The sequence below is a fragment of the Phaeoacremonium minimum genome (assembly GCF_000392275.1).
Source record: "Phaeoacremonium minimum UCRPA7 unplaced genomic scaffold PA7_03_scaffold_82, whole genome shotgun sequence".
NCBI classification, from domain to species: Eukaryota; Fungi; Ascomycota; class Sordariomycetes; order Togniniales; family Togniniaceae; genus Phaeoacremonium; species Phaeoacremonium minimum.
Genome location: NW_006920989.1, coordinates 130,360 through 145,004, shown reverse-complemented (window position 1 = coordinate 145,004; position 14,645 = coordinate 130,360). Strand labels below are relative to the sequence as shown.

Genomic DNA, 14,645 nt, shown 5'->3' with positions numbered 1-14,645 from the left:
TAACAATCCCGCTGTATGGCGATGAAAAGTTGCCCTCCACAGAAGAACCGGCACCAAAAGGAACTGATATTCGTCAGAGAGCAGTTGTAGGTAAGCCTAGAGGTGACAGACCTATGGGGACAGTGTGCTTGTTGCAAATTGCCGCGACTTTCGAGACATCCTCGGTTGTTTTGGGATACACGACTGCTACGGCTCGCCCTTTGGAATTGGAAGTCGACCAATCTGAGAAACTGTGGCTCTCAATATCATCGTCGTCAAAACTCACCACATCTTCACCGAGAGCAGAGGCAATCTCGCGAGCTGCCTAGAATTTGTGATAGTGAGCTTGTTGTTCTCATTTGTTGATGGGTTTCCATTAACGAACCGTATGCATGCCTTCTTTATCAGCATACTGAACCGGACGTAATCTCTTCGTTGAGCTTGACGAGATCAATGATGGTCCAGCGAGAACTCCGATTCCAAAAGCTGCAATCGCCGCTACCCACGTAATAGGAGCTATTGAGCGACTTGGTTGTGACCCTTTCCCCGAGTTCGAGACTCTCCTCCCCGGCTGTCGCCGCAATTGCTGCCGAAGAGATCCCGCATTGAAGACCCTCCGCAGCGTGGGTGTAGCTAGCAGACCCCGCATTCTTGCCGACTTTCAAATCCTGGCTACCTTGTCATCTGAGATTGATCTCGGTCAAGAGAAACGGTGATCGTTCGGGACGCGTTCAGAGTTCTCGTTTGCCGAGATCTGAGGACTCTGTGAGCGGCCGCGTCGCGAGTCCGTGCCCTTTATAGCGCCGGCCAGCAGTGCCGGGGCCCCACACCCGTAGCCTTCGGAGTCGACCCGATTATGGCGGCACTCTACTGACCCGCGAACGATGGCAACCAAATCGATGATCCAGGTCAATTTCAAACTTTAATTGAAACGCTGTTAGAGGTATAGTGATGAACGTGCACAACATTTATTTTGGCTATTTGCAACCATCCGCCGGTGACAACTTAAGTACATCAAAAGACTTATCTAGTCATGTTTTTGAGCTGCCCTGTTCAACTCCAGCGGTGATAAAATTGAAATGTTATATCTTCTGCTAAATCGTGTCTGTGGCAGTAACTAATTTGACAGTATAATATCTCTAGAAGAAGGAAACATAACACTATGAGAAAATCATGATGAATAAAATATAAGACAAGTTGAGGCACCTCATTTGTCAACAGCACTATGAAATACAGAACTGACAACTATCAAACCTGATGCAGCGTAACCATATGCCGCATGTATAGCTCGTTCACTTGAAATAATGATTGATGACAGAAATTCAATGGAGACGATGACGCAGTAGGTCAAACTGTGTTAAGAAAGGGAGTGTCATGTATTGGACACTATATCTAGATGCGCAGAAAGATAATCTATCCATTGCCAGCCTAAGCAAGCAGAAAATTGACGCTGAAATACATTTCGTATTGCTAGACAGAAATGCGTACCAACTCTTCAAGATTTCTCTAGCAACTCACTCTTTGGTCGTATTATGGATTGCTGACGACCCGGTCCAGTGACTCGTGGTACGCCAAATTTGCTCTTAATACGCGAGGGCCATATATTGCACTCTTCAGTCGACTGACATTAGTCACAAAGAACGACAGGCGCGTCTTGCGCGAGTATCAATAGTGATTGAGCAACGTCTTACGGCGTTGTGGCAATACACATGTTATCGTGTCAAGCTCGCTTACTCCCACACATCGCGATGTGGTGCAAGATGGCGCAATAATTGGGTGACGCGACTGGCGAAGCTACACCGCACGACGCGACTTCACAGGCCAATTGCGACTGTGCTTATTCTAGCTGCATACTAAGGCCGTGGCTCAGAGTCAATCAGAGTGATGAAGCGTATCGTTGCGGCAGTCGGGGTCTGGCTTTGATGGATGCCGTTATCCGCCAGTCCCAAGATAGTCTGTGCCAGACCTATTCAGGTACTATCTTGGCCATCTTGGCCATCTATACGCCATATCAAACTCTCTGTGATCCGGATCTCGGAGACGTGACGTGAAGTGCGGAGGTGAGCACCTCATTGAGGAGGCTTATAGGGGTTGCATGTACGACTTTGAATGATGGAGATGGTGTCATGGGCTAGTGAGTGGCTTGCCATCGCGGGGTTGCTTGGAAAATACATATAAGAACAACTCCTCTCTTGAGATCCAGTGTACAGGTGTCTGTCGATATTGAGTTCACACAGAAATCCTCAAGTCACTGAACTTATTAAAGATTCAACCAAAAATATGGCTCCTCCAGCAGCTGATGTTGATATTCAAAGCCCCTCAGACGTGCTCAACGTTCCTGTCAAGGCGACGCTCAACGCAGTCAAGAGCAGCAGCAGCTCTCGGCTTACAGGGCCGCTCAAATATGGCGGCAGTCTGGACGCCGAGGAGCAATTTGATGTTACCAATGTGATCGGGCGCGAGTTCCCAAAGCTGCAGCTCAGCGAGATTCTCCATGATGATACCAAGATCAGAGATCTTGCCATTCTCGGTAAGAAGCGGACAAAATGATCGAGATACCATAGCCAAATTACTAACTACCTGCTAGTCTCCCAGAGGGGCGTGATTTTCTTCCGGAATCAGGACATTAGTGTTGATGACCAGAAGCTGCTGGGCCAGAGACTCGGCGAGCTCACTGGAAAGCCAGAGACGTCTAAGCTTCACCGTCATGCCTTGTCTAACAGCAAGCGAGGCATTGCTGTCGACGAAAATGGCAAGCTCGACGATGAGATCTCTGTCATCTCGTCTGAGCAGAACCGCAAGTTTTACAACGACAGGTTCAGCTGGTCGTCCAAGAAGATTGCGAGCCACGGCTGGCATGCAGAGTGAGTCAGCCCAGATACACCCTCAACATATAGCTAAGTTCCTCGTAGCATCACCTTTGAGAACATCCCATCCGACTATGCCATTCTGAAGATCCTCCAGCCTCCCGCCGACGCTGGTGGTGACACACTCTGGGCATCTGGCTATGAGGCCTATGACCGCCTTTCTCCCCCGATCCAGAAGTTGGCGGAGTCGTTGACGGCCACTCATCATCAGCCTAACTTTGTCAAAGTACAGAATGATTTCGGTGAAGAACTCATTGATGACTACCGTGGTGCCCCTGAAAACAAGGGACTGGACTTTAAAGCCTCGCAGTGAGTATATGAGACGGAGAGAGGTTTGACCCATTTCTGATGACTGTGTCTTAGTCCTGTCGTTCGAACCAATCCCGTCACGGGCTGGAAGTCTCTCTTTGGGGCTGCTCATCAAATTGCGCACGGCTGGATCGACGGAGTTACAGAGAGGGAAAGCGAGATCCTCAAGGCATACTGTACGTGTTTGGCTGGTTGAATACCTGGTATTGAGACATCTCTGCTGACTCTAAATGCTAGTCCTGGAACTCATCACCGGCAACCACGATTTGCAGGTTCGCTTCCGTTGGAACAAGAATGATCTCGCGATCTGGGACAAGTAAGACCACGAAGCACCTCGAATCCACTTGATTCGATAAGCTGACCTGAATTGCAGTCGTTCTGTCTTCCACACGGCCACCAAGTGAGTTTCTCCAAGACATACCTTTGGGATTCAGTAACTGACTGTTATGTAGTGACTACGTTGGTAAGCGCCAGGGCAACCGGGTGGTGTCATTGGGAGAGAAGCCGTACTACGATCCCAACTCCGTCTCGCGACGAGAGGCTCTCGGGGAAGCAGCGTGAGGCGCTCTTCGACATGGGCTCAGGTCGGGAATGTCAATATCAGGACAGAGTTAGCCGTGTGACAGACAATTTGATACCACCGCGGCTATTCGTCCAAAGTGTCATACTAGGATCTGACAGTGACGTAGAGTGATACAAAGCGATTACCATAGATGATTTGAAATATCCTATCAGGCGGGGAACTTCGCACAGAGCATCCTTCCACAGCATGCTGACCGAAGGGACGCCGCATTGTGAAATGAAACAGACCAAAGCGGCCGACTTGTGTTTCTACCATAATCTCGCTCATCCGAGTTCCTAGGCAGCTACTGTAGGGATGCGACAAGAAAATCGATAGTTCTGGGAACCGTACCCAATCTAGTCGAAGAAACCAGGCAGCCTGGTGATGGTTCGTCCGTATGATCTCGATTGGTGGTTGTTGCAGGTGGGTTTCATGTTGTTTGCCTGCTTCGTGATGGATGTTCCGTTATTGGATGCCTCCAGCCGGACTTTCGCTCACTGATCATGTTAATAATGGCTGGTGCGGTCATGAGCAGCGATAGGTGGGGTTAGACAGGCGGGAGATCCACTGTAGCGGGAGCCAAGTCAGCAAACTCTAGCCTGCAAACGCAAGCAAAGGCCATTTGGGGGCCATTGGCAACTCTCTATCTTCTTTCTGCATCGTGAACGAGATGCATGCAAAACCCCGATCTGGTTTCCGGACATGAACATCACGCCTGCTGTGATTTCCGCTCGTTTGAACTTGAACTTGCCAGTTGCATCTTGATCTTGACGGCCATAGGCATTCACTGAAGCTGATCGCTGGGAATAAGTCGGACACGGACTCTGCGGCGCTCGCGATGTCAAAAATAACTACGGAGCAGCAAACACAGCCCCCGCCAGCTGACGACTCTCATTTGCCGTGCTGGACAGCTGGACACGGTGACCACATAATCACAGTCCGCTCTACGGCGTACGTCAGTCGCGTCTAGAGAGAGGCTCAGAGCTACAGTAGAGACTCAAGAGAGACATATCTCCAGCTAGCTTCTGCCCTTTCCCGAGTCATTCCAAGACCGTTGTTCTAGCTGTTTTCCAGCTCCTTTTTGGGCATCGTCGCCGTCTTCAACAGAGTGTGCCGCGTGTCCGGGGGCAAACTCGGCACTCCCACGCCAACTGCCGGCGCCAGTACCATTGCGTCTGCCTGGCCCTGAGGCTCACTGCTGCTGGCCATATCATTCTCTGCATCCCCCCTTGGATCGCTCTCGAAGGGGGGTTGAGTGAGGTCATTGAGCCCCAGAATTCTCGAATTTCCCTCCAAGAAGGTCTCACGTGGGCGGGCCTGTCAGTTCTGCCATAATGACGGCCCCGCATGTCGAAGCAAAGTCGCTCTCCTCCCTCAACTTCCTCGCTGCCAACCCACCGCAGTACCCCGTCAACCCAGCTGAAGAGAAGCACGATCCGCTTACTCTTTACATCTCCAGAGTCCCCGGCACTCGAGGTATAATCCCCCGCATAATACACCGCTGTCCTCCGAGCTTCCCTAGCGCTGACATCATATGCAGACGTCATCTTGTCCACGTTCAAGCCCCAGAGGAAGAATGTCACGGGCGACGATGTCGCAAATTCGCTGTATTACGTCCACTTGGATACGCCCTCCGACGACCGCCTAGCGGCCCCGCAGCCTATTAGGGACGCCGGTGACCCTAGATCCAGCGGCGAGAGCTCGCGGAGTAATCACAGTCCAGTCATCCAAAGGAAACCCCTACCAGCAAACTCCAAAGTACCCAAGCTTGAGAGCCATGTATCAGAAGGGGCTTTAGGGGTGTTGGAATCCGCCAAGTACCCTCCACTGAGGAGACCTGACGCAAAAGAAAACGTTCCCATCTATCAAGATGATAGTGCGAATACCCCCAGGGGCCGGCTTGCGGTGCCGGCACCGATTTCTCGGACGCCGCAGACTGTATCTCTGCCAATCCCGAGAAAACCGCTAGGACCCCGGCCAATGGGCATGCCGACGACGCCGGACAAAGAATTGCCGCTCCCACCAGATTTCAGTAAAGCTGCACCCCCATTGCCGCCCCAGCAGGCATGGCAGCCTACGAGCCAGCGAATTATTACCGACGAGCTGGCCCCCCTCTCTGCTACTCCTGGCGTGCTGAGCCGCTCACCGTCTCCTACCAAGCGACGTCGGGATGAGTTCACGCCGTTTGCACTGACGATTATCCGTCGAGACCCGATCTCTGGCCACCAGTGGAACATCGGCAAGGTCTCTTCGTTCCAATCCAATGAACTACCCGACGAAAGCACCGGCTATGATCACCCAGCACCTATTCATCATACCCGTGGGCACCCCAATATCAACATACATCTCAAAACATCCGGCTACGCCAAATTTCGCGGCTTCTCTGCCGGCCGACCCAGCATTGACCAGCAACGCCCTGCCTCCTCTTCCAGCCTGCCCCGATCACTAGGCGAACTAGGCCAGATGAATAAGGAGGACATTGGGCGTTTGTTGGGCAAAGCAAGTACAGAAACGGAAGAGGGATTCTCGAGACGGGTCATCATGGCATACTCGAAGACGTGGACATCGAACATAAAAGAGGCGTTTCGTCGGCGAGAGCGATCTGGGACGACCGGCAGCCTCGACGAGCCTCAGACCTGGACATCGCCTACCAGAGGTCCTACCAATAGGCATCTACGACAAGACAGCACGAACTCAGCCGCTACAATGGAGTCAACCGGCTCCGTGGACGGAGAAGAGGGACGAGAGTCGCCGCCATTGGTCACGAGCCCGGGCCCCGGTCTCAGACCAAAGGGCTATGTCTTCACAAGTCCGTGGGATGGACGATGCGAGTTCCGGACCGGCAACGGAGGGCGAAGCTTGAAGTGTCGGCACGTGCTCAACACGAGCGGCGGTGGCTTTAATCCCTTGGTGCTAGCACAGGGCATCCGAGATGGCAATGTCGGTGGTCGGCACGGATCAGTATCCTCGGGAATCACAGGCGCCTATCCCGTCAGTGAGCTACGGTTCAATCTACCGAGCACGGATCTATTCAAGTCTAAGGAAGACAGAGAGCGGGCGGCAAGGGAGCTGCACGGCCAGTTTAATAAGCTACTGAAGATTCACCATGACGAAAGCGATGGCGAAAGAGACGAAGACGACGAGAATATCTTTGACTTTGGCGGACTGGGGAGGGAGAAAGCTGGTGGAGGTAATAGAGGCAAGCGCGCAAAGCTAGGAAAGCTTATTGTGTACGACGAGGGTATGAAGATGCTAGACCTAGTAATTGCTGCGAACGTTGGAGTGTGGTGGGGAGCGTGGGAGAAGAGTTTCCCGCTGTAATGAGCTTATGAGCATATGAATACCCCTAAATAAGAAGTTGAATAAACACGGCCCAGCGCCTCACAATCAACCCAGTTTCAGAGCCCACATCACACGGAAATTCTGAAGAGTCCAAGTGAAGACCTGAGCCTCACAATAATCACATGCAGATAAGCTAAATTAGAGGTCACAAATGAGATTCAAAGCAAGGAGTGATGGCTTTCGGGGAATGGTAACCAGTGACGATCACGTGATCTGTCATGCTGGCGGGTCGGGGAGCTTCCAGCCAATGAGATACGGCTTTTTGTAATACCTAGCAAAGATCCTCAAATTCCCGAGCAAGACGTCAATCAAGGACGTCAAGCTCCCGTCACAGCGACGCCTCCCATCCCGGCCACACATCTCTCCGCTCCTCAATCCTCGTCTTTGACAGCGTCGAAGCCCCCGAGAGCCCGCCAATTGACCCTCCCCGACCGTCCACATCCCCTCAAGAGGACACGCGCACACACAACCATGGTAGCTCCCGCAGCGCGAGCCGCCACGATGCTGTCCACAAAACAGCTCACCCGGGCTGCCACCGCAAGAACACAGCTACTCCAAGCCGCTGCGGCCTCACAAGCGCTCGTCGCGCAAAGAAGGACGTACGCGACGCCTTCCGGACCACCGCCGAAGGGTTTCAGACTGCAACCGCCCACCGAATGGGACCAGGAGAAGGAGGGCACGCTCAACAGGATTGGCAAATACTTCCTCCTCACCGAGATGGCGCGCGGCATGTACGTGCTGCTGGAGCAATTTTTTAGACCACCGTGAGTGCCACCGATATTCTTCAGACGGTTTAGGTTGTGTGTTCCCAGCCTGCAAGCTAGGGTGTCGCCACTTCGTGATGATCACGAAGCACGATGCGGGACTATCTGGGACAACATTTAACCATTTGATCTATGCCAATGAATTATTACTGATGGCGTCTATGTGCAGTTACACCATCTACTACCCCTTTGAGAAGGGTCCCATCTCCCCGCGGTTCCGAGGCGAGCACGCACTTCGAAGATATCCCTCCGGTGAAGAGCGATGCATTGCTTGCAAGCTATGTGAAGCTGTATGTTCCCATGCGGGCCACGTTTTGAAGGCGGATGAATATTTTACTGACGGATAACAGATCTGCCCTGCTCAAGCTATCACTATCGAGGCCGAGGAGCGAGCGGACGGCTCTCGACGGACAACACGCTACGATATAGACATGACCAAGTGCATCTACTGCGGTTTCTGCCAGGAGTCTTGCCCCGTCGATGCTATTGTCGAGTCACCAAATGCTGAATATGCTACGGAGACTAGAGAAGAGCTTCTCTACAACAAGGGTATGTCTGAACATCGAGTCTTCCCTTCGCCCGGCAAAGCTAAAACTACTTCCTTGCCACATTTCAATTTCACATATTACTCTCACCTCATCAAATTTGATCCCCAATTGCTAACAAGTCTGCAGAGAAACTGCTCGCAAACGGTGATAAGTGGGAGCCTGAGCTGGCGGCTGTTATTCGTGCCGATGCTCCCTACCGATAGAATTATCGAGGCATATGCGCGGGGTGTGGTGTTAAAGTAAAACGAGCCAACATGTAGATAGCATGTGTAACTTATATATAACTATCATGAGTTTTCCATTTGTAACACATCAAAATCCGAACAATTCTACGCATCTCATGCTGTCAAGCTGCAAATATGGCGGTTACTGGTCATCTCGAGGTGTATCACGTGACATGGTTGCTGACCAGGGAGCTTGGGCCGAGCTCCTCCAATATCCCGCGAGAAATTTATCATCACTCCGAGCTCAACCGCATCCTGTCCCCAGACGACCGTTTTCTGTTTATCCCCCGTGCAGACCGCCCGACCCCCGATTCCACGCCACACCCGTCCATCTCAATTGCCTCCGTCTGATTGAGATCTCTTGTCCTTTCCGCCCTTCATAATCCACAAACCGCAATAATGTTCCGCACCGCCCTCCTCAGAATGCCGGCCGTTGCCCGGCCTGCCGTCCGGACCGTGTCAAGGGCCTCGAGATTAGCCATCCCCGCCAGAGCCGCTGTTGCTCCTGCCACATTCGCGCCGCGGGTCGCCGCCTGGAACGCCGTCCGGTGTTATGCTGCCGCTGGTGGCCTGAAGAAGGAGGAGGTTGAGGGCCGCATCATGGGCCTGCTGGCTGGTTTCGACAAGGTGCGTTTTGCCTCTTCGGTTTTGCGATAGCCGTGCAGTCTCGTGGAGTTTGGGCTTGCTGTTGCGCCGAGCACGGCTTCTTGGAAGACCATTTGCATTGCGGTTGAACGATCCGAGAACAATGCGTCCATTTGCCATGCTTATATCCGAATGGGCTTGCTAACTTGATTCTCAACAGGTCAACGACCCGAGCAACGTACGTCTTCAATATCAATATGCGATTCGAATATGAAGCACAATTATTGACAGATTGTATAGATTAAGTCGACGGCACACTTCGCAAACGACCTTGGCCTGGACAGCTTGGACACCGTGGAGGTTGTGATGGCCATCGAGGAGGTACGATCATTCCCTGGCACTTCTCCAGCTGGCAGGACTCTCGCCTCTCGTCTGTCAGAAACGCACGGATACTAATCAGGTCATGTGTACAGGAGTTCAGCATCGAGATCCCCGACAAGGACGCGGATGCCATCCACAGCGGTATGTCTACTTGCTATCCCCGAGCTCTCCCACCCGAGTGCATACTGATTCCCCTCTCCTTAGTTGACAAAGCAGTCGAGTACATCCTAAACCAGCCCGACGCCCACTAATCTCCTCTCCTCTACATCGCCCTGTACCATATGAATTTAAAGCCCAATGCTGTCTACGCCACTCCTCGCCTGGGTGTCTGTCACATTTGATTAGGGGATAGGTTGTGGAGAAGGAGGAGGCGTGGCTGCGTTTCTCTCAGAGAGCCTAGGGGGCCGGCGCCTTGTGTGTTAGATTACGTACCCATATACAGCAAAGAAATGAGAGAAGACCACCAGTGGAGGTGAATCGCGTGCGGCGTGGATGCTGGAACAACTACTCTTGAAAGATCTTGCTCTTCGGCCGCCTCGATGCTGTTTGTGTTGTGAGTTGTTGCCGTGGAGGCGAGAGTTGTACTAGTGTATAGAATTCCGTCCCCCTCATGTCTTGTGCTTGTGTGTTCTTTGAACTGTTATACCTATCGTTCCTGTGTGTGAAAGAGCCGCTTCAACAAACCTCTTGGGTTGCATGATTTCTAGAGAGCGAGGACGACTTGAAACAAGCACACCCCGGCTTGTCCTAGAGGACACGCTCTAGAGAATACAATTCTAGCGTTTTATGCCACCTAGACTTGAAGCTGGACATTCTAAGTCGTCTTGAGTCTGCTCAGCCTTCACAAATAGGAATAAGTCAAGTCAAGTATCACATGCCAAAGCTGGAGACTCTTCAGATCAGCTGAGTCCACAGTAGGAGACCAAGCCCGGGCATGCAGACAAAGAGGACGTAAATTAGTGCTTCATTTCTCGCAACTGAAGACGCCGTGGATATTGCCAGTAAATACAACCAAAGCAAAGCTCATGTCTGCAAGATGTAGTAGTCTATAAACTAGCCGAAACGCTCAGTATAGCTTTATGCAGATGCTCTTCATCCCCTTCTGCGCGGCGCCAAAGGATAGCACCCCCATGACTTGCTTCCGCATATATATCCTCAAGGAATCCATCTGCCACTGACTGATGGATAGAGTCTGCAGTATGTGTCAAGATAACCATGGCGTGCCATCCCCAAGCAAGGCATTCTCCTTCACATCGAATTCCACATAAAACATTCAGAGCGGAGTTTCTTCGTGTTCATCCTTTTCCCAACCCGAGTAATCAGTTTCCCAAGGTTTTAGAGCCCCTGTGCCTTGTTTTCCCTGTTTCTCGTTCTTGAAATTGCTGACAAGGTCCAGATCTTGTAGACCGAGGACATCTCAAGTAATGCGATCCACCTCACCCACTGTATAAATTTTCAAGACAAACTGAACCGATGTTTGCGAGTCCTCCGAATGCGCACTGAAATGCCTATTCCAGCGTCTATCTTGTTGTGTCCAGACATTCTTCCGCTGTTGTTCCGTTCTTTCTCCCTCGACAGAAATTCACGAAGTATGCAAGCCATCAAATAATTCAGAAAGCTTGGTGTAGATACTTGACGGCTTCTCAGCGTGCATGCTGAGAAAATCCGACTGAATCGAAATCTCATATTCTCGTAATGTCATATGTCGTCACGATGAGACAGATCATCATCAAACGGCCAGGCTCCTCTCACGGTTCTCTTCAGTAAGTATGAGAGAGGAGGTTTCTGGAGGTAGTATCCAGCACTCAACTACTTCGAGTAGAGCATGTCACTAATCAACCACTTAACGTCCGCTGACGGGCTCGACAGAGTTGGACGATACCTTGCTTCCGGTACCGTTCGGTTTGCTGGCAGCAACGCCGGCGTAACTCCAACCTGGAGGAACACCAACACCCACATGGCCTCCGGATATCCGCTTCCTTGTTCGCAGTTGTGTTGCTTCATCCTCTTCCTCCATGCTGAATACGAAAGCCGGGTCTTCCTCGTCGATTGGTGTGGTAAATCTGCCAGTCACCGAAGAGCCGATTGAGCCGCTGCTTACATGTCTCTCAAGGCCACGTTCACGATCGCGCTCCTTGCCGATGATCCCTACGCTTGAGCCAGATCCGCTGGTAGACCGTGCCGCGTTCGGATGTAGGTGGGGGCTGGAGTTACTTCCATCGTCACCCAACCTTGTCCGTTGAATTTGCTGAGTGAGAACAGACATTGACTCCGCGTTTGAGGTTGATCGGCTGCCTATCGCTGGCCGTCCATGAGCGCCATTCACCTCGATACCGCTTGCGAGGCTCGAGTTTCGCAAGGGACTGCCCACGTGTCCAAATGCCGATGCACCCTTCAGACTCTTTCCGAGACTGCCGCTCCCAGGCTCCAACTCTTCGTCCTTCTGACGCTGGAAAAGCGGGCCCCATCGGCTTGGACTCGCGGTGTTGATTGGGCTTCCGTACTTCGTAGTCGAATTCTCACCGGTGAGTTCATTCACATCACTCGCGCGTAATGACCCTCGCCGCGCCTTCTCTGCGGGTGTGAGAACCTCATTTGCTAATGCACCCGGCACATAATCCTCCTCAAAGAACAAAAAGTTGTCCTCCCAGTCTCGATCCACCTTTGGCGCGCTTGAACTCAATAGTCGAGGTTTGGCATAGCGACTGGAGTGCATAGCCCGTTTGCCGAAATACTCGTCGGCTATATTGTGGGTAGGGGGGCTGCTCCCGATCATGACATCGTTGATGTTGCCAGAAGAAAGATGGTCGCTGCTACCAAAGGCAGAGGTGTGAAGGAGCTTCAGAGTCTCCGATGTCCGCGATTCTTTCGCGTTGTTCAAGCTTGGAGAAGGAGACTCGAGACCAAATTTAGACGGTACTGACGACGGCCATGGACCGTACCGGGCCGCATGTGAGATACCATTCGAGTCAAAGGATGCGGGGAGCGGGGCATCTAGAACGGACAGCCCCTTGGTGTTCACAGGTGACAGGCCAAGTCCAAATCGATTCGTCTCTTCATCACGCGGCGATCCGTACGCGGAGCCCGGGTGGCTGTATGTCGTGTCTATCGTGGGCAGTCCATTCTCTAGGCTTGGCTGACGGCCCAGCTGGTGACCATATCTCTCGTCAGAGGGTAGGGCATATGGTGAGGGAACTCCCTCGGCTCGCATAAAAGAATTTGTCAGGGCACTGTTCGAAGACTGGTGATATGTCGTCGGGTTGATCCGGCTGCCTAGGCTGATCGGTGCGGTGCCAATTGTGACGCCGTTCTTTCCGTAGTTGATTCGGCGCCCATCGGGGAGAACATGGATGTTGGCACATTTGGGACCGAATTTGCAGTTGCCCTGACGTGTGTCACCGCGTGTCAGTATCACCTTCTCAATGATTGTACAACTGTCGATTGAGGAACCCAGGAAAGAGCTCCGCAAATAGACACTACGCTTATCGTACCTTGGCAAAGTATTTGCAGACGTTCTCTGCCGCCGATCCGAGATCGTGACTAAATGGGCAGGCATTGCCAGCCTGGCAAGCACCTTGACGGAAGAACTTGCAAGGCACGTGGGATGTATCTGTGAGAATCCAATATTAGAGCCGTTTTCATCGCCTTCTGGTATGAAACGCATGCGCATCCCTCCACACCGCGACTCAATGGAGTCCAGTCGCGTGCGTGAACTCGAACTCGGACTCGGACATGGGGCTGGCTGTCGCATGGCGATAGCGGGGAAAGGGAGAGCCAAGCAGAGCTGAAAGGGATGGATGGAGCGCAGAACAGGAGGGAAGGGACCTACTCGGAGGGCTTCGGGGCCCGTCGAACCTTTGAGCAGCAGATGCGGGAGCCATTGAGCCGTTCTGATGACCATTGCCCGGCGTGATGCTGAGGCTGCCGGATCGAATATGGCGATACTCGGACAAATTGGAGGCGGGCATTCTTTTCAGCTTGTGCGCGGCGGCAACGGCGCTGTCGGAGGGTAATAAATGATGCGGAGGGGCTGGCGCTGCGCTGAGCATTGGAGTGAGGGGCCGCCCGTGGGCACACAGGTGGCTAAATAGCCCCGAGTCAGAACAAGACGGTTTTCGGAGGGACCACGACGGGTCGTGTGTAGCTTAGCAAGGGAGCAGAGATTTCGGAGTCTTTTGACTGCCTCAAGCTAGCAATTGACCGCCAGAGACCAAATGTGAGGAGAAGAGGTGGGCAAGGCAGGGTAAGTAAGTATCAGAGGACTAATGTATAGGCGATAACGTTAGAGGCGTCAGGTAGATGTAGGAAGAGAACGGCGCAATTTGCTGCCGGTGAATCGCACTAGGTAGCTTGTACCCTGGCACGCTGGGCAGACCTATAGGATCCGGTCGGAGGGGGGGGGGAAGGCGAGCTCAAGTACTTCAACAGCCGAATTGCATCAATGGAGCAGACGGGCACGCGTGAGCCTGTTGATGCTGAGGTGAGGCAAGACCCGTTGCCGGACCGCGGTTCTGGATTCTGACTCCTCGACTAACCGCTGTATGGCTACAAAGAGCAGAAAGCGAGTAATGCTGTCTTGTTATCAGCGGGGAAGAGCTAAGAGGATCGATGCCAGCCCAGTCCTGATATGACAGGGAACGCAATGCAGCCGTCACGGTCCAGTCAGTCAGTTAATGCAAGTGACCCGGACCCGGACTGAGGACTTCAACGGAGTGAGAGACTGGACGTGAGTGCGGCGTCTACCGTCGTGCAAAGCGTCCGACGCAGGTCTTTTTCTATTCTTTCCCCAGCGAGATGGCCTCAATGTGGTCAAGGCTGCTGGTGGCGGTCGTCGTTGTTGGTTGTTCACCACAAGCTGTGTAAGTCCGGCGGACACCACACCGGGCCAGGAGGGGACCCCTGTAGATCGGTTGGACCAGGTGAGCGAAGACAAGGGAGACAGACTAGAGCTAGCTAGCTACTAGGTACCTGGGTAAAGTGCAAGTGGACTTTACATGCAGACAGGAATTCCACCTTTCAATGCAAAGCAAATCGAGGGGTCGAAGTCAAGTGGGTAGCGACGGGATCACGGACGGATGAGGCAC

The 14,645-nt window shown here is 52.6% G+C and overlaps 5 protein-coding genes across 5 annotated transcripts; 4 read left to right on the top strand and 1 right to left on the bottom strand.

Moving 5' to 3' along the window:
• Positions 1 to 2,259: 2,259 nt before the first annotated feature.
• Positions 2,260 to 3,716, top strand: UCRPA7_1321 (putative family taurine protein; the record flags this gene model as incomplete). The annotated part of the gene is made up of 7 exons (XM_007913903.1): positions 2,260 to 2,509; positions 2,567 to 2,843; positions 2,892 to 3,155; positions 3,210 to 3,331; positions 3,393 to 3,471; positions 3,529 to 3,555; positions 3,608 to 3,716. 7 exons carry the CDS (start codon positions 2,260 to 2,262, stop codon positions 3,714 to 3,716), a joined length of 1,128 nt encoding a protein of 375 aa, XP_007912094.1.
• A 2,707-nt stretch (positions 3,717 to 6,423) lies between these two features.
• Positions 6,424 to 7,038, top strand: UCRPA7_1320 (putative oxidoreductase-like protein; the record flags this gene model as incomplete). Its single annotated transcript, XM_007913902.1, has 1 exon — positions 6,424 to 7,038. One exon carries the CDS (start codon positions 6,424 to 6,426, stop codon positions 7,036 to 7,038), a length of 615 nt encoding a protein of 204 aa, XP_007912093.1.
• A 522-nt stretch (positions 7,039 to 7,560) lies between these two features.
• UCRPA7_1319 (putative nadh-ubiquinone oxidoreductase 23 kda subunit protein) lies at positions 7,561 to 8,574 on the top strand (the record flags this gene model as incomplete). The annotated part of the gene is made up of 4 exons (XM_007913901.1): positions 7,561 to 7,823; positions 7,993 to 8,113; positions 8,174 to 8,372; positions 8,498 to 8,574. The coding sequence occupies 4 exons, from the start codon at positions 7,561 to 7,563 to the stop codon at positions 8,572 to 8,574; spliced, it is 660 nt and encodes a 219-aa protein (XP_007912092.1).
• Positions 8,575 to 8,994: 420 nt separating this feature from the next.
• On the top strand, positions 8,995 to 9,812 carry UCRPA7_1318 (putative acyl carrier protein; the record flags this gene model as incomplete). The annotated part of the gene is made up of 5 exons (XM_007913900.1): positions 8,995 to 9,222; positions 9,401 to 9,418; positions 9,481 to 9,561; positions 9,654 to 9,702; positions 9,766 to 9,812. 5 exons carry the CDS (start codon positions 8,995 to 8,997, stop codon positions 9,810 to 9,812), a joined length of 423 nt encoding a protein of 140 aa, XP_007912091.1.
• Positions 9,813 to 11,404: 1,592 nt separating this feature from the next.
• On the bottom strand, positions 11,405 to 13,312 carry UCRPA7_1317 (putative spindle poison sensitivity protein; the record flags this gene model as incomplete). Its single annotated transcript, XM_007913899.1, has 3 exons — positions 11,405 to 12,946; positions 13,053 to 13,171; positions 13,294 to 13,312. The coding sequence occupies 3 exons, from the start codon at positions 13,310 to 13,312 to the stop codon at positions 11,405 to 11,407; spliced, it is 1,680 nt and encodes a 559-aa protein (XP_007912090.1).
• Positions 13,313 to 14,645: the final 1,333 nt, after the last annotated feature.